This window comes from Letharia columbiana (assembly GCF_014066305.1).
Source record: "Letharia columbiana isolate WasteWater2 chromosome Unknown Sc0000078_s0, whole genome shotgun sequence".
NCBI lineage: Eukaryota > Fungi > Ascomycota > Lecanoromycetes > Lecanorales > Parmeliaceae > Letharia > Letharia columbiana.
In genome coordinates, this window is record NW_023501123.1 from 25,373 (window position 1) to 48,052 (window position 22,680).

General features: G+C 51.4%; 5 protein-coding genes across 5 annotated transcripts; 2 read left to right on the plus strand and 3 right to left on the minus strand.

The window, feature by feature from the left end:
- Positions 1-1,376: 1,376 nt before the first annotated feature.
- On the plus strand, positions 1,377-2,213 carry HO173_012330 (uncharacterized protein; the record flags this gene model as incomplete). The annotated part of the gene is made up of 1 exon (XM_037314202.1): positions 1,377-2,213. The coding sequence occupies one exon, from the start codon at positions 1,377-1,379 to the stop codon at positions 2,211-2,213; it is 837 nt and encodes a 278-aa protein (XP_037158878.1).
- A 964-nt stretch (positions 2,214-3,177) lies between these two features.
- Positions 3,178-4,659, minus strand: HO173_012331 (uncharacterized protein; the record flags this gene model as incomplete). The annotated part of the gene is made up of 1 exon (XM_037314203.1): positions 3,178-4,659. The coding sequence occupies one exon, from the start codon at positions 4,657-4,659 to the stop codon at positions 3,178-3,180; it is 1,482 nt and encodes a 493-aa protein (XP_037158879.1).
- Positions 4,660-5,676: 1,017 nt separating this feature from the next.
- HO173_012332 (uncharacterized protein) lies at positions 5,677-16,305 on the minus strand (the record flags this gene model as incomplete). The annotated part of the gene is made up of 4 exons (XM_037314204.1): positions 5,677-7,098; positions 7,153-15,737; positions 15,792-15,936; positions 15,985-16,305. 4 exons carry the CDS (start codon positions 16,303-16,305, stop codon positions 5,677-5,679), a joined length of 10,473 nt encoding a protein of 3,490 aa, XP_037158880.1.
- A 3,103-nt stretch (positions 16,306-19,408) lies between these two features.
- On the plus strand, positions 19,409-20,534 carry HO173_012333 (uncharacterized protein; the record flags this gene model as incomplete). Its single annotated transcript, XM_037314205.1, has 2 exons — positions 19,409-19,506; positions 19,994-20,534. 2 exons carry the CDS (start codon positions 19,409-19,411, stop codon positions 20,532-20,534), a joined length of 639 nt encoding a protein of 212 aa, XP_037158881.1.
- Positions 20,535-21,014: 480 nt separating this feature from the next.
- HO173_012334 (uncharacterized protein) lies at positions 21,015-21,908 on the minus strand (the record flags this gene model as incomplete). Its single annotated transcript, XM_037314206.1, has 1 exon — positions 21,015-21,908. One exon carries the CDS (start codon positions 21,906-21,908, stop codon positions 21,015-21,017), a length of 894 nt encoding a protein of 297 aa, XP_037158882.1.
- Positions 21,909-22,680: the final 772 nt, after the last annotated feature.

Below are 22,680 nucleotides of genomic sequence, written 5' to 3' on the forward strand. Positions count from 1 at the left end.
AATGATTAAAAGCACCGGCAGCCAATCGGTCATCATGCATTACCTGCAGTGACCCTTTTAATGTATCGGGGCCTGTGCCAGCCCTAGCTTCTCGGAGATCCGGCACGAGTCATAATCTCATTCGATGCAAGCCTCCACTCTTGGAAGCGCCGCTGCGCTCGAGGTCTCCCCCCTTCTTTTTTCTCACACTTTCCGCTCTAGGCAACAGCGCTGAACGGCTCAGGGTACCTGCTCGGCCGACTCTCGGAATGGCTTGAGAGCAGATTCCACGTTGCAAGACAGATAAACAAGCCAACGATTACCGGCATGGAATTTCGCAGAGAGCTACCCACGATAGAAACGCCAAGGCAGATGTGGGTACTGTACCGTGCACTGCACTAGACTAGTATGACAATCATCCTTGGCGTAATGGTGAGCGGGGTTCTTCATGGGAGACTGGACTTGATTAGCACCGTTACCTCTCGAGGCTAGTAAAATATCTAGGGTGCCAATACATGTACACCCCCCTTCATATTCGAGTGCTATATTCGGTCTGAGTAGGCTGATTAGGCTAGGCGCAGTCTCGGAGTGCTTCAAAGGCCGTATATCTTACTATCTATAGAGTGCGTCACTCGTAAAAAAGATCCTCCCCTCTTTGGGCCCCTTCTATATACACTCGCTTCCACATTCTTTTGATACGCTGGAATAACAGTTAGACTAGCCTTTCAAGGGTATCGTAGATGTTGATATTAATATGGAAAGTTACCTTCAAAAACCGTATTCGAAAGCTGTACCCCAGGCTATGAGGGTTGTGTACATGTATTGGGACCCAATATCTATCGTGTAACTTATTTAGCCCCCAAGCTTGTAAAGTGGATTTCTATGTCAGGCTTCCTCAACACCGAACTCACAACGCCGTCGTATGAAAAGTTGCACAGGTCAGTCATGATTGTGCTTACAGTAGCGTGCCTTGGCAGAGGCTTCATACCTACCTTACCTCCCCGACACACTGGAATCTACTTCTTTCACCACCACAGTCATATGCACAACAACACTGAAATCTGTTCCGCGCTGTTTCGCTATAAAGTTGCTGAAAAAATCATATCAGTACCTTTCGACAATATCCCTCGTCGTGTTTCTACTCCGCAAAGACGGTATCGTATTCACATTGAACAATCACACTCGGACACCATGACACAAAGCTCTTGACACATCTCCGCCCTTTCCTAGACCTTCTTTTCCTAATTCCATCAATCTTCAGCACTCCCAAAGTTCCTCACTCACGAAGTCGCCTCAAATCATTGTACCTCGCAGTCCTTCTTACACAGCAACCAGCAACAACAAATCACCACGTCAAGACCTCTCATCAGACATACACAGTCACTCTGGCCGCGAGAATGGCCTTGTTATCAAAGTTCGAGCTTGCTTCTCTCGGGGAGGCAGGAAATGAGACCCCTGTATCGCAATCCCAAGAGACTCTGACGGCAGCACCATTCGGTACGCTTACTCTCGTACCACCGGAAATTCGTGAGCAGATCTATCTGGACCTCATCGCGGCAGGGTCGGTCCGATTCCTAGAGAGTTCCAAGGCATTTCACAACGAAGCACTTGACATCCTTCACCAGAAGGGAGTTTGCAGACTCGAGTTCAACATATTCAAACCCCGTGATATCTTCCCAAGTCAACAATTCTCCAAACCTATTCTCAATCTAGAGATCCGGCTCGACCTTACAGATTTCGTCCTTAGAGTTCCACAGCCGAGCAACACGTGCATCAACAAGTTCAATGAATGGTTGACCCAGTCCATGGACTGTGTAGACACCTCACAGGGCCTTCAACCTCCGACTCACCCTACTCCTCGAAAATGTTGCAAGATCCTTCTTGACTGCAATCCAGGCTTCTCTGGATGGATACCAAAATTCACATTCGATTTTATGAAATGCCTTACCGGCTTCAAGGCTTTAGTCTTGGCCGTCGCCAATGACTATCCGGGAGATAGGAAACGTCGGATGGTGGAGAGAATGTACGACCCGAGACCGAACCCTCAGCGTGACATGGAGTCTGCGATGCACAGCAAAGAGAACGAGGACACGCTTCATGTATATCAGACCGCTATGAAGGCTTTGGAGCCCACATTGGGGCCCGCGGAATGGGTTTCCGATGAGAAGGGAGCCCATTTGGAGTTTCATCCCCGTGCACATAATTTCAGTACGGATGACGGTAGACAGCTCTGATTTCACTCTACGGAGGACAAGGTTTAGCAGACTTGCTAGCAAGACAGTTCCTTGAGGGATCGGTTTGGTTTTTAGGTGACCAGGAATTATCTGCTTAAATCTTGCACCTTAGTATCCATCAAATCCATCAAATGAGATTGGCTTTTAGAACCATATACAGCTTGTACTCCTCTCTCGGCTATCACCTACACTCTTTGAACAGAATATAGAGACTGGTTTTTCTAAGACCTGTAGAGCCTCTACCACCTTCTCAAGTCTCGCAATATTCAATGCACCCCATTCACCCAAGCTTTCCAAATCATCTCTCCACTCATGCTCGGACGAGGTGGCCGAACTAAGCGCTAATGGAAGATAGGGTACCCAGGCCTCATGCACATCGAGTCCTGAAGTAGCCACGCGTACATGAACCATTTCTATGCAATCGCTTCACTAGGCTTGCACAAGGCATTTGATTCATCAGACCTTGCCTACACCCTTGCCAAGACTTTCGAAAATTCTCCACTGGCTTCTTCGCGAGAAGATATTCCTGTAAGCCCTCCAAAGACCCTCATCTGGGGATGCAGTCACAGGCCATAATGTCTAGCGATAAGAAGCACTCTTTACGCATCTCACATATCAAGCGAAGTGAATTTTCCAAGTAAAAACGGTCAATCTTTGGTTTCCATGATAATTCTCGTACTAGTATATGCGTTTGCGAGGAAAAACTAGTCAGAAACCGCGCTCATCTCCCATTTCCTCTCCTGTCTCCCTCGCTGTATGTACCATGTTTGCGCAAGATGCCTAACACTGCCGTGTAAACCCCAAACAAACTTCCCAAAGCATCTCTTTTTCAGCAGCGCTCCCACATTACCATTGCAAAACGTCGCTGACCAAAGATTCCCCAATAGCCCAAGACCCGCTTCAGCGCGATCCTCGTCCCAAGTGCCAAAACAGCAAATCGCCCCAACCCAAAGTGAGCCCTCGCCTACAACTCCTCCACCCTCTTCAAACACTCATGCATACTCGGACTCCACATCATCTCAGCCCAAGGGACTTCCAAATCCCACACCCCCACATCAAACGTATCACTCACGACCAACGCCTCCCCCTCACGAATCACCCTCCCCTCCTCCCTCTCCAAAAACCCCGCAATTTCCACCCGTCTCCTCCACTCATACGGATTTCCGACTCCGCCACTCCTCCACACCGTCCCCAACCTCTCCAGCACCTGCGCCCGGGACCGCTTCGTGACGAACATCTCCGCCAGCACCTCGATCTCGAGCGCCCGGTGCCAATCGTCCTGCAAGACGCAGATGGCGATCGCGACGTGGACCTGCTTGACGAGGCCGTCCGTCGAGAGCGGGAGGCGGTGCGCGGCGACGATGCGGATGCCGAAGCGGGCGCGCCAGAGGAGGTCGCCGAGGGCGCGCGGGTACAGGACGCCTGGGGGGAAGACGTCGGACGCGGGTTCGGCGTGCTGGACGGCGGCGCGTTGGAAGACGGCCTGCCAGTTCTGGAGCTCGACTTGCTCGGGGATGGCCCAGCCGTTTGCGGACAGGACGTGCGGAATGGTGCGGGTGGCGGTGGTGAAGCAGGTTTGTTCGAGGAGGGTCTGGATGCGGGATAGGACCCGGTAGTGCGTCGTGCATGGCCGCGGGGTGAACATCGCCTCTTCGACGGCCGCTTTGGTGGCTTGGTCCAGCGTCGGATCATCCATGACGAATCTGAAGGCGTTGGTGATGTCCGACTCTGCCTTCTTGTCACCAAGCAGTGCTGGGAATGCCATGGCGTAAGACAGTTCGGTGAAGCCGAGCTCTTCGCGATCGCCGCGGTGGACGGCCGCGTTCCGCAGGTCCATGACGGATTCGAAGATGCGCTTGCTCTTCGGCATGCGGACGCAGCGTGCGAACATCTGCATCCAGGATTCCAGCTCGATTTCGTCCTCGGCGAGCCAGTCTCTGCGAGCCAGCCTGTCGTCTGCGTACTCCTTGGATGGGAATAGAAGTCTTTTTTTCTTCCATTCTGGATCCCCGAGGAATTCGCTAAGGTTCTCCCGCGCATATCTGAGGCAGGTGTCTTCCAGGATTGTCTGGATGTAGGTCAGGAGGTAGTGTTTCGTCTTGAATGGGAGTTGCGAGTACTTGGTTTCACTCGGGGAGGTTGTGGTAAAGTGGTCCTCTCCCAATGGTTTCGAGGGTGTATCTCCAACCGAGGCGTAGCCCGAGTCGCGCCTGTTGGTTTCTCTAGAGACCTCATCTTCGTCAGGTAGAGGTGCAGCATGGCTGTCCCAGCCTGTGCCCATCTCCTGCTCAGTCGATGCCTCCCAGTCAGAATTAGTGTCGTTGTCCCAGCCAGTTCGAGCCTCCTGCTCTATCTCTGTCTCCCATGTCGTACTAACAGAACCACCCATTAGATTCTTCCACTTCGCGACCACGTGGCGGACGAAATCAGAGACAAGTCTCGGCATCTTGTAGATCTCGAAAGGTGCAGGTTCGGAAGTAGTAGAACTAGCAGATACCTTGATGCGGAAAGGGAGATATATAAAAGGTGTGGTATTTGGCGTGATGAGTCCTGTCACAGAGAAGTTGCAAGAGGATGAATGTCGAGTGTCCGCAGTGAGGATTATATGGAAAAAATATATAATGCATTTTCGAATTATGAGCCATACCCTTGGCATGACTCTTCAAGCACTCTATTGTGCTCATGGTCTTTGTGCTTGGAATTTTTTTTTTGAGTTCCTTGGTATCTGCTCATTGTGTCTCCGTTCTCGGGCTTTGTGTACACGATAACTGCCCTCCATGCTGCCAGATATGGTAGAAGCCTTTGTACTCGACATCATACACGTCACCGCAACTCCAAGGCATAGTACCTTTTGCTCTGGGATCAGGGCTGCCACCGGTGCCATGATGGATACCTTGGCGTGACGAGGACAAGAGAGTAGATTGAGCAAATTAGCGCATGAAGGGGGAAAAAAATCTCAATTTTCATCAAAAGAAAAAGAAACGGATCACCCAAACGGATGGGACTTCTCGGGTCTTCTGTAGATTTCCATTGCCAAGTCCAGTACCCGAGTGCGCTCGACAGAACAAACTTAGCTCGTCAATGAGTATCAATATATGGTAGATATATATAGATGAGATATAGAGAGTCATCCATCGTGGCAAAATCTGAAGAACCCTCAAATGAAATTGAAGAGAGTAGGGGTATTTATCAAATCTTTCAGCTATCGGATGGTAGAAACATATTGAACAAAGAGCCAAACAGCAGATGGGTAGCCGCATGAAAAGCATTAGACCTATCCAGCTTATCCAACTTTGAATACTATAACCAAGATCATGCTGTACGGCGCTGGATCATCGCCGCGTCGCAAACACAATGGAAGAATGCCCCTCAAACTAGAAATTGGCATCGTTACAAGGGTTGAACCCAGGGTCCTCTTCGATTTTGGGATACCTTGTTGCCAGTCGCTATCCAAGCCGCAATCTCATCCCTGCGCAGCAATCGCTCCCCTGATCTTCTCCGCCATCTCCAACGGCGTCGGAGCAGTGAACAACTCTCTCAGCGCAGGCGCCACATGGAAAGTGCGCTTGATCTTCGAATGCGCCCTCAACAGCAGAATACTCTGGCCTCCAAGCTCGAAGAAGTTGTCAGTTGGTACGATCTGGCGATCTTTGGGAAGCTTGAGAACATCTTTGAATAGTTGGGTAACCTTTTTCAAGACTTCGTCTTGTTCGGCATCTTCGTTTGGTGATGTTGCTGAGCTGGAGGAGGGATAGACGAGTTGCATTTCCGTTGCGAGGAGGGCTTTGCGGTCCACCTTGCCACCAATGGTAACTGGGAGGCTGTTCAGGAATTGGTAGCCGCTGGGTAACATGTAGTAGTTCAGATGATTGGCAAGTTTCTCATGTAGCATAGAGACCAGATCTTGCTTCTCGGAGGCTTCCATGAACTGGTTGTAGACTAAAAAGGCAACTATTTGGCGCTCATCAGTCAGACTCGAGCCCTCAGTCCCAGGTCGCGCAAGAACTGATAGATCTACAAGTCTGCGTTTGCCGATGTGCGAAGATTCTCGGTGAATCCGGTGTTCGATTTCACCAAGGTCAATGCGGAAACCGCGTAGCTTGATTTGGCGATCACCAGCGATGCGGCCATGGAACTCCAGCTCTCCATTTGGCAGGAAGCGGCCTTTATCACCGGTGCGGAAGCATTTGTTCCAGCCCCTCGCTGCATCGTCTTTAGAACGGAGAGGATCTTCAACGAAGGAATGCGCATTGGCATCAGGTCGGTTTAGATATCCAGCGCCGACTTGAGCTCCACCAACACAGATCTCGCCTATCATACTTGTTGGAAGGGGATTCATCTTGGAGTCTAGGATATAATGACGGCAGTTCGCCATTGGGAAACCGATGGGAATGTTGGTAGTGTCATCTGTCGGGTACTCGACTTTGTGGATAGCAGTTTGAACGACCAACTCGCTTGGGCTCCAAGTATTGTAGGCAGTGGCAGGTGTGTTAAGGTCGTAGAACGCTTTCGCCAAGCGGACAGGTAAGGTCTCGCCCGCGAAGAATGCGACGCGGTAATTGATGCATTGGCGAAGGTCTTCGGATGCGCTTTCTAGGAGCAGGGCAAACTGGGTTGGCGTATTATAGGTGACACTGACCTCTGCATCGCGCATGAATTTAGCCAGGAGCAAAGGATCTTTCCGAACTTCTGGACTTGCAACGCAGACAGTGGCACCACTGGTCAGGGCAGAGAAAATCTGTACGATTGAGAGGTCGAAGCAGATGGAAGACTGATGGAGGAACTTGTCCCCAGGGTTGAACCCAAAGTCATAATGCAGACTACTAAGCATCTGCTGCGTGTTTGAGCGAGTCAGAGCAACGCCTTTGGGTGTCCCTGTACTCCCCTGGAAGTAGGCCCGTCAGCTAAGCCACCTGCGACCGGAAAATGAGATACTTACCGAAGTGTACATAATGTAAAAAGGGTCTTCAGAAGACCCCTCAACAGGGCGCAGTGGCTCATTGTATGAGTTTGCAGCCGAGATGGGAATGAGGTGAGGTTCGAAGTCGATGTTTTTGGCAATGGTGAGACCCACTTTGTCCAGGCCTGTACCAACAAGTATGGCCTTTGCTGAAGCGTCCGATGCCATGAATGTCAACCGGTCCATTGCAAACTCTGGATCCATGGGTATGTACCCACAGCCAGCAATCAGTGTACCTAGCATTGCTGAGATAGACTCGATGCCGGGTCTCGACAAGATACCGACGAAACTACCAGGCGATGCGCTAGACTGTTGAATAGAGGCCGCAATTTTCTGTGCTTGGCTAACGAGGTTCTCGTAAGACACAGACTGGCCTTCGGAATCCTCGATAGCAGTAGCTTCGGGAGCACTCTTGGCGATTTCGACGATCTTGCTAACCACAGAGGTATTGTCCCAGGTATTCTCAGTGAAGCCGGTGTTCCAGGAACTGGTTTGGAGATGATCAATCTCTTTGGGACCGCACATTGCAACCTCGGAGATTGGTTGACGATGATCCTTGATCACGTTGGTGAGATAGTGCAAGAAATTATCGAAGAACAGGTCCATCTCGTTAGCACCATAGAGGGTTGATGAATACTCTAGGCGGAGGTCCAACCCTTTGTCGGGATCATCAAGCGCCTCCAGCTGCATTTCACATGCGGTGGGTATATCTTCGCCTTCGATCTGGCTGATCTCAAAGTCCTGAGTCTTGAATTTTGGCATCTTACCGTGCGACTGATAATTGATTGCAAGCTGGCCCAGTGGGAAATGGCTCGGGGTCTTCTCAACGTTGACTGCGTCCACGATGGCGTCGAAGGAGACTGTGCTGTGTTGGGTCGCCTCGAGCGCAGAAGACTTGGTGTACTCGAGGAGGCGGTCGAAGCTTACGTCGCATCCTTTGGTAAATCGGATTGGAATCAAGTTGACGAAGAAGCCAATGGTTTCTTCCAGATCAGGATGAGGTCGACGGCCATCTACCATGAGGACCGTCAAATCTTCTTCCTCGGTGTATCGGTAGTGGAAAGATCTGAAGGCCGCCAGCAGGTATTGGAAGGGCGTTGTGCCGGTCTGAGCGCAAATCCGCTTCATTCGATTGAGCATAGGCGTCTCAAGAGTCATGTTGAGCACTGCTCGCGCGGTGTCCATGTGCTGAGGACGTGATGCCTTCGCGAACGGCAGCAACCTACTGACCTCTGGCGCATTGCGCAACTTGTTCCTCCAAAAGTCTATGCTGAGCTGGAGCTCTGATGACGCCAAGCGAGCTTCGTGCCAGAGTGTGAAGTCGATATAAGAAACCCGTGGTGACGCTACGGTTGCAAGCGCCCTCTCGTTGCGAGCGGCCTCGTACAGAGAGGTCACTTGCTGGAACATGGACTTGGAGCTTCCACGATCGATGGAGATATGGTGGTAGATCATAACAAGGACATAGTGTCCTTCTTCGATCTTGGCCATCGCCATGCGTAAAACCTCGCCATTCTCGATATCCAGCGTCTGATCCCTGAGCTCAGCAACGAACTTGTTCAAAGATTTGCTGTCGTTTCCAGAGTCTGCGGAAAGATCTTTGCGAATTAGGTGCAAGTCGAAGCCAGGGATTGGCTTCTGTTCGGAGAAGTCGTCGCCTTCAAAAAACGACATGCGAAGACTTTCGTTTCGCTTCACCATCTCTCCCACAGCTAATTCTAGAGCTGAAACGTCGAGCTTGCCTCGCACATGGCACATCACTGGTACATTGAGCGATGACTTGTCTTCGAGCATGTTGTGTTGGAACCACATCCTGCGTTGGAAGGTGGACATGGGCACTTTTTCGGGTCTCTCAATCTGTGAGAACTCTGCAGAAGTGGCAGTAGCTGGGGCTTGCTCAGTCTTGTCAACGCTCGCCTTCTCAGCAGCTCCAACAGCGGACGTCCCGGTCTTATCATCCTCGCTCTCGGCATCAAATTTGATCAGACTTGCCGCCTTGGTGACCAAATCGGTGATGGACTTGGAGCCGAGAACGTCGAAGGTCTGGACATCGACGTTGATGGCCTTCGTGAACCACTTGCGGAACTCAATAGCAACGATCGAGTCCAGGCCATAGGCTGACAGTGGGTTACCAGGCTGAACGATATCTGTAGCAACACCAAGGACAGCAGAAACTTTCTCGATGAAAGCAGTAGTCAAGATCGAGACACGTTTGTCCGCATCGGCAGCGTCCCGTAGAGTGCCTATGAGGGGCTTCCCGGCTGAAGCTTTGGCTGCATCGCCATCGATGTCGAGATTAGCGTAGAGATTGCGGAGGAGTGGCTTCGATGCCCAGTAGAGATCTTTGCGTGTCAAGTTGATACCTGTGATCGTCTGATGCTCATCGATCCCTAGAGTTGAGAGGAAGTGATCCTTCTGGGCGACGACAGCCTCCTCGACTTGGTAGAGCAGCTCTTCTTCATTGACAGCATCATAGCCGATGCGCTTCATTATTCGTTCAAGAGCAACATCTTCAGCGACAGCACCAACACCAACAATCATACCGCAATTCATTGTCGTACCCTTAAGACCTAGGCCACGGCGATGGCTCATTAAGGCGTCCAGGTAAGTGTTGGCAGCGGAGTAGTTCGCCTGCGCCATTGCACCAACAATAGCAGAAGCCGAGGAGAAGCACACGAAGAAATCCAACGGAGTCCCCAAAGTGGCCTTGTGCAGGTTGTAGGTGCCTCGTACCTTTGGCCGGACTGAAGTCTGCCACTGCTGGTGCGTCATCTTGTTCAACGGGGCATCCTGTAGGACCATAGCGGCCTGGAATACTCCGCCAAGACGGGACCCGAGCTCCTCGATGCAGGACTTGACAGCTTCATAGTCGGTGACATCGGCGCGATAGATCGAGACATTGATATCACGAGCCTCAAGCCATCTCAGTGTTGCTGCTGCCTCAAGTCGACTGGCTCCCGATCTTGACATGAAAGCCAGTTGGCGAGCACCTTTCCGGACCATCCATTCGGCCAGTGTACGGCCTAAGCCACCAAGGCCACCCACTAAGAGGTAGATTTTGTCTGGCTTGAAAAGTGCTGTATTTCGATAGACAGTTTGGAGGACCGGAACCGTCTCAGACTCTCGAGCGATAAGAACGACCTTACCCAAATGCTTACCGATTTGCAGCATTCTGAATCCTTTCTGTGCGTCAGCGTAGGGAAGCTCAACAACTGTCTCGGGAATCTTGATGGTGCCTGCCTGAATGAGATTGCAGCAATATCTGAAGACACGGGCTCCCAGAGGTCTGTTGTGCTCGAAGACAGTGATCATGTCAACAGACGCAAATGATATATTCTTCCGGAACGGGTCCATGTCAATCTTGGCGTTCTCATGGATGTCTCTTTTTCCAATTTCGAGGAAACGGCCGAAGCGTGCAATGCAGCTCCAGGTGGCATGTAGGAGGTCCCCAGCAAGACTGTTGAGTGCTACGTCAACACCACTACCATTTGTCAAGCTGAAGACTCCTTCCACGAATGAGGTGTCCCGAGAAGATAGGATATGGTTGTCGTCAAGACCGAAATGTCTTTTGAGGAAGTCGCGCTTTTCTTGGGAGCCACATGTGGCGATGACGTTTGCCCCCAGCATACGAGCGACTTGAACCGCCATTTGGCCAACACCTCCAGCAGCCGAGTGGATCAGAACAGTCTCTCCGGGCTGTAATCTCGCGACATCCTGAAGTGCGTAATAGGCCGTGGTCAAGACGAGAGGAAAAGATGTTGCTATCCCAAAAGGCATGTCTGTCAGCTTCTGGCAGTAGACTGCAGGGTTGCGAACGATTGAACGATGTGCCCCTTGCCCAGGGCGCCATGCAACTACTCGATCGCCATTCTTGAAGTCGGCTGCGCTCACGCTGTAACCAACTCGTCGAACAACGCCTGCACACTCATCTCCTAGCTTGTAGTCGTCGATGATTCCCATAGAAGCCGCGATGTCGCGAAAATTGATAGCTGAGGCTTTCACTTCGATCTCTATTTCGTCGTGCGCCAAATCTTCATCGAGAATTTGTTCATCGTCGCCAAAGGCCAAAGAATCCAGTAGTCCGACCTTGCCAATCTTGAGAGCGAGAGGCCGGCTCTGCTGAAAGCGTTCGAGCTTTGCCTCGCCGCGAGCATTGAATGGCAATTTAGAGTTGCGAGAATCGTCGCGTTCGACTTTTGGAATCATGAGTGTACCATCTCGATGAGCGAATTCGTCCTCTGTGAGGTTCCGATCAAGGACTTCAAGAGCGCGGGTTGGGACTTTGCTAGTATCAGAGCCCTTGGCGAAGTCCAGGGTGACAAGCCTGAGCTTCTCGTTTTCGCTGCGTGCAACCCTGGCGAGGCCAAGGATAATCGCTTGCTGAGGGCTCTTGGACTCCATTTTACCACCAGTTGTTACCCAGACCATGTTGGTACTGTCACCTGTAAGTAGCTTCTGGACAACTTCAAAGTGTGCTGCGGTGTCACTGACGTCGTCGAAGAACAGGTCGTTGTCCAGACTAGCGAGAATTATCACGCTGTCTGCGAGCGTAGAGGTCGATTCCAGAAGACTGAGAAGAGACAGTCTGTTCACTTCGCCGTCATAGTTCTTCTTGATTGTCGAAGCAATGGCATCTGTGCTTTCAGACGCCACCGACGGCATTATGAGAGACAAAGGCTCGCGGGAGGCAGGAGCTTCTGCTCGGTGTTGCCAAGTACTGATATTGCCACTTCGGAAGAGGAGCCCCAAATCATGGTGGTCAAAATCCACGCCATTGCTAATGACGAAGCCATTGGGCTTGAGGAAAGGCAGGATATCCATGTGAGGAGACTCGTCGATGATGATGGCGTCGTAGTGCCCAGCTTGGGGCTCGTTGACTTCAATGCGGCCAGGCCACTCCTTTGCCAGCGTGTCCCAACCTTCTGGCAGGTCTCTCGATAACGAGTAAGGCGTGAGGCTATGGAAGCGACGGCGTGAGCCTTGGCGACCACCAAGGTGGCTCAGGCCATCCTTAACAGAGTTCACGTTGGATGAAAAATGCAGGATTGTTGAATCAGGAATCTGATGAGCAAAAACGTCCATGACTTGCGCCAAGCTCCCAAGCTTGGGCGGTTGCGTGTTCCCACCAAGACACGAGAATGCTGGCTGCCACTTTGTGCGGAAGAAAAGTGTACGCTCTAAAGAGTCGCCTGTCATATCTGCTCCCAACGCTGTGAACTCTGCGCCTTGCATTTCGATCATGAGCTCGCTGCAGTCATCGGACTGGATTGTAATGTCGCTGGTCGCCACACGAGGCCCAGGGAGCTTAGTGTTAGAGCTTACCCAGAATCGCTGGAGGTCATCTGAATGCATCATGTCTTGGAAAAGTCCGGAAACCTTCATGGACTTCATGAACGTTGGTACGAATGGCTCTCCGAGAGGCCGACCTATTTCGGCTTCTGCGCCTGCAAAGACGACATGAAAGGAAGAGTCTAAGAAAGTGGGGTGCACGATGCATAGGTCACTTGGTGCTGCGCTTACTTGATCTGGACGGAAGGTGATTGGCGCCATGGCGAAGCCGGGTCCTGACTCAATATTACCCGAGAGAAGCCTGAAGTCTTCTCCATATTGTAGTCCCATTGAGTTGAGATGGTCATAATACTTTTGCATCGTCGTGGTTCTGTTGGACAACTTTTGAAGTTGTGCAAGTGTCGGACGTGGGTCGGTGCTCTCAATCGACGAAGGCACGCCTTCTTCAACGGAAATAAGGCCATGACAGTGCTCGTCGCACCTCTCGCTCTCATCGTAAGACGAAATGATGAACCTGTACCAAGTGTCGGAAGTCCGCTTGGCTGATGCCAAGATTGGCTGCATCTCGAGAAGTACTTCGGTTCCCATGTCGTCGGTTCGTACAGGGAGGGGAGACTTGAAAGAAACGTCCTTCAAACTGACGCTTTTGATAGCTTTTGGGCCTTTCTCTAGGCGCGTCGCGGCCTCGATAGCCATGCTGATGTATCCCGCGGCGGGGAATATGACTTTGCCTTCGATCATGTGTTGAGGGAGCCAAGGGAGCTCAGCTGGGCGTAGAAAGGTTCTCCATCGTGGATGGTTGTGAACGGAGTCCGCGACGGGTACGCCGAGAATGACATGTCGGTCCTTGCGAAGCCGGTTGTTTTTGATGACACGGGTCTCCGACCAGTACTTGGCATGGTCCCATGCATAACTTGGCAGCTTAATTTTCGGACCTGCGATAGCTTTTTGAATAGACCCATCATGGTTGACAAACAGGTTGCTGTTGGCAGCAGCCAGGTCAACTGGGTATCCAAGAGCGAAGAGCTGACCGACACATGAGAGCAGACTACCAAAGTCTGGAACGCCGCGGTTCAAAGAAGCAATGTAAGGGATGTTGAGCTTCAGTGACTTCATGACCTCCTTTGAGGGACCTCTGAGAGCTGGATGAGGACCGATTTCTACAAGCATGTCAACATTTTGCTCTTCATTGTCATTCAAGAGCAAGTTCGTCAAAGCCTCCGCAAACCTCACTTGCCCAGTGAGATTAGCCACCCAGTAGGCGGCTTTCATCTTGCTAGGCTCGGCATTACGAGCTGTGACACTTGACGACATTTGACATCTTGGTGTTCGAGGTCGAATCTTGCTCAGAAGCTGTTCAAGGACGGGACCGAATGGAGCGATGTGGTGTGAATGGTAGGCTTTGTCGACTTGAAGTTGCCTCGCGAAGACGTTCCTCTTCGAAAGGCTCTCCTTGAGCTTCAAAATGGCGGGCAAGTCACCAGATAGAGTGAGACTGGTGGGGCTGTTGACTGCAGCAAGCGCAATGCGCCCTTTGTAAGACTCAAGCTCTGCGATAGCTTCGGTTTCAGTCATCTGGACCGCTAGCATAGAGCCGGGCACTTCGATAGCATTTTCGACCTCCATGCCAAGGGTGAGTCCTCGGTAGTAGCCAGCGATGATAGCGTCGTTGAATGATAGAATACCAGCTGCATAGGCTGCGCCCATCTCCCCAGCAGAGTGGCCCACAGTCGTTGAGGGTTTAACGCCCCACTCCGCCAACAAGTCGACCAGCGCTATCTGAATTGCTGTACACAATGGCTGGGAGAAGGCGCTTTGGGTGACTCGCGATGTCTCCTTGGTCTTGAGCAGCTCTGTGACGCAAGACCAGTCAGGTCTGTCTGGGAGACTTTGAAGGACGTCGTCGCATTTCTCCAAGGTTTGGCGGAAGAATGGAGACTGCTCAATCAGCTGTCGACCCATCGCAAATGACTGTGCTCCCTGGCCCGTGAATACGAAGCCAAGTCTGACCTTGGACTCATCAGATCTCGTCCAAGTCAAGGACTCGTTCAAGCCTGCAATAGTGTCCTCGCGGTCCTTCTCGACGAGGAAGGACCGGACTTTGTGCATGGTGCGCCCATGATCACTGAGACTGTGTGCCAGGGCTGCTGCGGAATGTCCGGTTTTATCTTCTAGGAAATGAGAGAGCCCGATCTTGAACAGATTTCCAGCTTTCTCCGTATGCGAGGTCAATGGCAGCAAAAAAGGTCTCTTTTCGACCATCGCTGCCAAACCTGGAGGGAGTTGTACCTCAAGCTCTCCAGCAGGCGCAGTGTAGCCTTCAAGGATCACATGAGAATTTGTACCGCCATAGCCGAAGGAATTGATGCTGGCTCGTCGGAAACCGTGGGATGCCTTCCAGTCCAGTGCCTTCGTTGGGACGGTGATCTTCCAGTTTTCGAAGTCGATGTTAGGGTTGGGATTGTTAAACAACATGTTTGGCGGAATCGTGTGTTCTTCAAGCGCGAGCGTTGTTTTGATGATACCCGCTAAGCCCGACGCACCTTCTAAGTGCCCAATGTTGGTCTTGACTGATCCCACATGGAGATGCTCCGGACGATTTGGAGCAAACACCGCACCGATTGCACGTGTCTCTCTGGGATCACCAGCCTGAGTACCAGTGCCGTGAGCCTCAAAATACTGAGTATCATTGGTACTCAGTCCAGCGTTCTTGTAGGTCTTCCTGATGAGGTTCTCTTGAGCTTTGGAGTTTGGCATTGTAATACCATCCTTGGCACCGTCGTGATTGACATCTGAGCCACGAATGACGGATCGAATCTTGTTGCCATGAAGCTCAGCGCGTGACTTTTGTTTCAAAACCACGGCGCAGATACCCTCACCGCGAACATAGCCTTTTCCGCTAGCATCGAAAGCTCGACATCTGCCGTCGGTTGAGAGGAACCCGAGATCCGTCATCGTGACGAACATGTTGGGATCGAAGTGGAGCGAAGAGCCGACAACGATTGAGATGTCGGCGTCTCCGTCTTGGATGGACCTATTGCCCATGTGGAAAGAAACTAGGGAAGACGAGCAAGCTGTGTCGATGGTCACACTTGCTCCATGTAGGTCATAGAAGTATGAAATGCGATTGGCTAAGATGGAGTTTCCAACACCAGTTGCCATGTACTTCGGGTAGTACCCCAAATCCTTGTTCAGCATTTCACGGTAGTCGTTGGTGAAGCTCCCGCAGTAGACAGATGTCTGGGAGCCCTTGATGTCTTCAAGCGTAATACCCGCTTTTGTATGCAATTAGCTGATGGATCGAGAATCAAAATCATTAGGGGACCCACCGTCTTCCAATGCCTCGTAAACTACCTCAAGCAGCATTCGCTGTTGAGGGTCCATGGCCTCTGCCTCCTTCCCAGAGATGCGGAAGAACTCTGGGTCAAAAAGACTAAGATCCTGATCGAGAAAGTATCCCGCAGTCGCATTACTCTATGAAGTTTCAGCAACATACGGCAGATTAGGTAAGGGGAGACGTACCGTGCCCTTATTGGTGCCTTTTGGATGATAGAACTGATCAACAGTGAATCTGTCCGCGGGGATCTTGCTCTGAAGGTCTTTTTGCTCGAGAATGTTCTCCCAAAGCTTACTTGAGCTTTGGGCTCCTGGCAGACGACATGCCAAGCCTACAATGGCGGTAGGGTCGTCAGCTCTGCCGCAATTATCTTCATGGTCTGAAGGGGCCGTAGTATCGGAGGGTGCGCCCAGAGACTCCGAAGATGAGCGTGAATGCAGTGAGGATCCGGAGGATGAGCTGGTTGACTCCGTAAGGTCGGTGAGTCTGCGGTCGATGGCTGCCATTGCGTCTGAGTAAATGATTTGGTACTGGGCTGGATCGAGGATGAGTGATTGCAGATAGTGATTGCAAGTAAGGTGGAATATAGTGGCAATGCTAGGAGTAATCGAGATCTGTTGGATTCCAAGTCTTACCGAGGAAAGCCTGCCTCAATGGTTGCAAAATAATCTGTGATTGAATGGCTGTTGGAGACAGTCGTGAAGAGAAGTTTCTGGTCATTCACTACAAGCTTACCCTGACCTTCTTAAGGAAACGAGAATGAAATGAAAAGACAGTATGACGTATCATTTCTCGGAATATGCATAGCGCTGCGGATAGATAATTGAGGCAATTCGGATCTCGACTCAGAACTTGAAACAAGGGAGCGCATACGAGGTTACCAAAGCCCTCCCCAGTCGTTACACGGCCGTTTTGGAAAACGCTTGACATTCGAGAAGCCAGGAACTCTCCGCCCGTGCAACTGGGCCCGGAGGTTATTGCATGTCTTCACAATTCGATTCTATATGTAAGGCATCAATGAGGATCAAAGAATAGTGTGTGTGATATGGGGGCGGGATATCAGCAAGACCACTAGCTGATGCAGTGGAGGAAAAGTCTCCGGGCATGTATTGTGCAAGACCAAACGGAGAATAATGCAATAGTGAGGTCCCCATTGATAGGTTGCACCGTGACTAGCTGCATGGAAGATGAGCTGACAGTCTCATCAACCATTTCTTGCAGGAGCCATGTGTTGGAACCCCACCGAGGTGACGCAGCCAAGCCAGATGTCACCACGGACAATTGAAGCCATTCACCTTTCATCCGGGAACATGCAACAATGACGATCTAATGCAGCCCAGCGCTTGCGCTGCGGGTACCTCGCATGGGCCGTGTGGCAGAAGCTTACAAGAGCCACGTGACGCTAGCATGCCTCCACACTCTAGCCTAGACATAATGTCCGCGCAGGGTCGGACGGGCGACTTCAAGTGTATGTAGTATTTCTAGCCAGTGGGTTCTCAATCCAGACAAACGGTATGATCTAGTAAGGCGTACCAACATACAATGATGCTGACATGTCTCATGAATAGGGGCCTACCGGCCCTTCATTGAGAGTCACCGCGAATGTCCGTACACAGTTGGTGGGGTATGACAAATTGGACATAGTGTGACAAGGCCATCTGAGGCTATGCCGCGCTAACGTTGAAATGCTGCACCGCGTTCCGACAGCTGTACGAGTGTTACGCAGATACTAATCGAGGCTGATGCATCCTGGGGCAGAAAGACAGAGAGGGGGTCGTTTCGCGAAGGAAGCGGCTTTGGTAGGCTTGTTGCAAATCCCACGGCGTAAGCCGGGTACTCATAATTCCAGCCCGAACATTCGTCACGGAAGGTTTCTGCCAATAGTACAATCCTTCGCGGCGCTGCCCTGCTGTAGCTGAGGCGGGTCGAGAAGGCTCAGTGGCATCAGTGAGACCAGCACTCGGATGAATGGTTTCCTCAACTGTCGTACTTTCAGGGGATGATTATGTGATGATGCGTGGCGGGCACGATGTTGAAATGGTGCGTTGCGAGACGGAGGTTGTAAAGAAGATCGGGGCGATGGGAGCTCAATTTGAATAATAGGCCGATTTGTATTTAGCGTATTCAAAACATCTGAATGCTTGGCACCGGAGTCTTTCACACCACACACCCAAATTCGTACTGTAGCATAGAAATCTCTCCGCAAAATTATTCAATAACACTGCTATCGTTAGTATAGGTCCTAAATGAAAAGATGAAGCTATACTGAAGTCTTGGCATGTTCCTCGTATTAGCAACTCAGCTAAAAGCCTGGTCCCGGGGTGTCTGCGCTTGACAGTCAGACACCCCTATTTAGATCTAAATACTTGGCCTGTAGGGCCTTCGTAGGGCCGTAGGGCCCCATAGGGCTGCTGCTAACACTCAGCCCCCATTTATCTGTTTCTGAGCTTCTTAAGCAGAGGCTATTTAGTAGTTATGGGGGGGTAATTCTTACTGCGACGACGACTGAGGGGCGGTGACGACGGCGGTTCGGTGGCTACTGCGTTATTGGTGCGTTTGAGAGATATAGCTGAGGTTACATAGCTTCAAAATTGATTAAATGCGACTATTTGCGATGTGGCTACTTGATTTGAATAATTTTGCGGAGAGATTTCTATGCTACAGTACGAATTTGGGTGTGTGGTGTGAAAGATCTCCGGTGCAAGCATTCCAGATGTTTTTGAATACTAAATTAAGCTAACACCAATACATACTAGCGTATGTATCGTAAACGAGGTCGGAAAGAACGATCCGCGTGTTTCGAAAGTGTTCCAAATTGTCTCCCTCTAAATTCCAGCTCTCGAACACGTTCAGAGACACCGGGAACAATCTCTCCGAACGATTATCGAACTATTGGTAAGGATTCACTGAGAGTCATATTCAAAAAACGGACTCACGAGCGTAAGACGTACCAGTGAGCGAGCATCAGACAGAGTTGGGAAAGAAAGAACATGTTCGTCTGCGAAACACTCCAAGCAATAATCGATAACCTACAGCAGGATCCTGCTTCCATAACCGTGGTGCAACTCTCGACAACAACGCTATCTGCGAGCCGACACCCTCCCCCCTCATCCCCATCTCACAGACGGAAAATCCCATATCTTGATTTATTCCCGGTGCTGAAGAACGTGCGACGAAGAGAACGCAGCATCGATATCAAGCCCTTTAGAAACGGCCACAGAAATTACCAGAGGTTGATTGTTCCCCAACTCCTGGCCTCCAGGGATCTACGAGTACAAGTATGTCAACCGCAGAAAGCCAGGTGCCTTAGGTGGTGAGTAGAAATGTAGCGAGTGATGGCGCAGATGTAAAAGGGCGGTTCGGACGGATGGATTTGGAAAGGAAATACAGCTAGGCGGAAGATTGTAGGATTGGGCAGAAAGAATGAGGTGTAGGCACTTCTCGGAGTCCTTTCTGGATTATCCTCTCCGATACCAACTGTCAGCTCAAGTCAGTTGCATGACGGGTACTCGTTCATCAACTTCGTTCTCCTTCGCCTGTTTTCATAGTACTGTAACGTCAAGATTCCACTACATCAGCTCTTCGCGTTTGCGTGGGGGAAACTGCACTATGTATACCCATCTTTGGGAAACGATCGTGCTAGTGACGGCGCTTGTAAAGGCGCACTCAACCCACGCCGGCGCATATTTTGCCATCGAACCAGATACGTACGCGCACCGGTTGATTTTGTCACCCAGTTCCGAACGTCTGGCCACGATTACCTGCAAGGTACGCGATAGCGGCTAAATGTTTCAAACTCGATTTGCAGTAATGAGGGAAGCGACGGGGGGATTTGGCGTCTACACAAAATGCGTGCCGTTCCCCATCCCATATTGAAAAACCTTCTCCCTTCTTTCGATTCCTGGTCGTACGTAGCAACCTCGTTTCCTTTTCCTTTCTTTTCCTCTTCTCAACAGTCTTTACAATCGCCACACGCTCGTTTGACACGATGTTGGCCTCCCACGCCTTTCTCGCCCGTTGTTTCCTCCTCCAGAGCGCCGTCCTGAGTCTGGCGTCTCCGCTCCTTCACGAAAGAGGCAACAGTCACCACCTCAAGTGCACCAACGCGCCGACCGTGGTCGCAGGATAGTGAGTCCGATTCACCGTCTCGAGGGTCCGTCCATGCACGGCTGATCAAAGATCGTACGCATCAAGCTACGTCGACCCCAAAGACGCACAACCCCCGAGCTCGGCCTCGGCGACATGCCAAGCGGCATTCCAGTACCTCTACTGCATCCCCGGCACCTACACCTACGTCTTCTTCGGAGCCATCAAGCCGTCGCTGCAACCCAGCACCTCGTACGCCACGGCGCTGAATGCCAGCATCGCCTTCATCGACATGTACATCGGATCCCACGGCGACGGTCCGGTCCCGGATGGTCACCAATACGTATCCAACACCGGCACGGGCATTCTCATCTACGCCGAGGATGCCGGCGGGCATCATCTGACGTGGGGAGTCTTCGGGGTGGCGATGCAGGGGCTGAATGCCTGGATGGCGGATACGGAGAACGGCTACTCGGATGCTATGTTTCAGATTAATGACGGGAAGAACGAGGTTGGGAATGGCTATGTTGGAGCGGTGGACCAGGATGGGGTTTGTGTCTTCGCCAATGCTTTCACACCGGATACGCCGTGTGTTGCTGTGGACTCGAAGGGGCTGGTGTATGGGAACCATGGGGGTGTGGTTTGTTAGTGTTGATAATGATTGTGGATGTAGGACATGGGACGTGAGTGGCTACTGCATAGCCGAATGCGAGAGGGCGACGGTTTAGAAATGTGGTTGGTAGTTATTCGACAGCTGAAAGGGTGCCAATGTAAAAGGCTGGTCGTTAGACGTCTTTGCTTCCTCCAGTACAAGATTAGGGTGAGACTCTGCCTCATGGGATGACTGGGGACCTAGCACAAGATTAGAGTTGCAGGACCTCAATGATAGATGCCTAGCAACAGCTACCGAGGAGAACATTGCGGAGCTAGAGTTCTCAAAAACGAAAGCCTAGTATACTTAAGGGTAGGGACTTGGGCGGAGGTGGCGGATAGGGCGTGTGGGGATCATGCGGATTCAAGGAGGTGAATAGATGTGATTCCAGCAGGATTGACGGTCTTTTCGTTGATGGGCAACGGCCCGGCTATATCCTACTGCGCGTTCTATCTACTGCAGGACGTGAATGGAAAATCAGTCCATCTCTTCCAGCACTCCCCTAAGGATGTCGGTGACCCTGCCCACGTGCTGGCTATCGAAGACAGCCTCGTGCTGCGCATCTATTGGTATGCTCTGGAATTTGTCCACCGTCCATCCAGCTCGCTCGTCCTGGAAGCGGAAGTGATAACCCTTCTTCCTGTACTCGGACACCGTCTCCGGTAGCGAGGCGAGTTGTGTACATTTCACCAGTGTCACAGGACTCTTGACTCCCTTGGGCAAATATTCTCCTTCCCCAGCCCGGGTAACCATGTCCAAGCTGTTGTAGATATGCTTCCGCATCCTGGGCAGGTATTCCATCATATCCATCTCATCATCATCATCTTCTTCATCTCCCAGCCCACTATCCTTATCCACCTCCCCGTCCAGCACGCCGTCTTCTTCGCAGCCCATCTCCTCAAAACCGGGTAGCCCAGTCCGACCCGCATAAGTCTTGTATGTCCACTCCGCAATCTCGTCTCTTTCGCGTGGGTCGTCGAAGGGAGGGTATCCCTCGGGATTTGTGCTATCAATCAACAACACCCCCAACACCATTTCACACTCTTCTTCAAGTACCTCGGCCATTTTGATGGCTATCATGCCGCCCATCGACAGGCCGCCCAGAATGTATGGGCCGTGTGGTATTTCTTTCCTTATACGATCGACATAATCGCGAGCGAGGGCGGCGAAGGACGCTGGTAGTTGATATGATTTGGATTCGTAGAAGGGGCAGCTGAGACCGTAGACGGGGCGCGAATGTTGGTGGTTGGTGGGAGAGGAGAGGGGACCGAGCGTTAGGTAGGGGAGAGCAATGCCGGAGATAGGGTGGATGAGGATGAGGGGTGCAAGAGGGGATGCGGGGGCGCCTTGGATGTGGAAGAAGGACTCCATTGACGTAGAATAGCGACCGCAGGTGATGGTCGCTGCAATATTCTTCAAGTGGGTGCTGCTTTCAGAATTGAAGTAGGTAGCTCTTAGCAGACAAATTGAACACGTTCTTAACCTGATTTATGCGTCCATCACTAGTTATAGCATTAGAGACAATGTGGCTGCTGCTGGATCGGCAGGTCTCATACGACACAGAATAGCAATCTCTCCGTGTCGCGGCGGAGACTCCCCACAGTTGATGACCACCGCGGCGAGATGGAACCTTAGGCGCCATCCGAAACACTTCAGCGGGATCTGATGCGACTGATCTGATCTGGAGAATCACCGACAAATATACTTGTTGCAAGATGAGCAACCTTCAAAGTTGCATTGCCATTGTGAGGTCCCATTCGGCTGGCTGTTTCACCCAGACGGTGCGTCTCGCGCCGCGGTGAGGAAGCCCGATCATTGGGCTGACGATGAGGATGAGATCCATCTTCGCATAGGCGTGCTGAATCATAATGAAGGTACACAGTCATCCGATTGCCATGGAGGTCTCTGCCAGCCTCCTCCGCTAGCTATAGCATATCGCGTATAGTATGAAGGTCGGCACAAAACGTCCTGGACGCCAAGACTCTTATGCCAAGATCTCGGATAATGCCCCGCCGGATGCTACCTGGACCATACCTTACGCTTAGAAGTGTCTTGGAATTGTTATCCAACGTGGGACGCCCAATGGAAGCCCCTAAAGTCGAACCTATACGCCCCCAGGAAATAGTTCTAGGCTCCCAGCCAC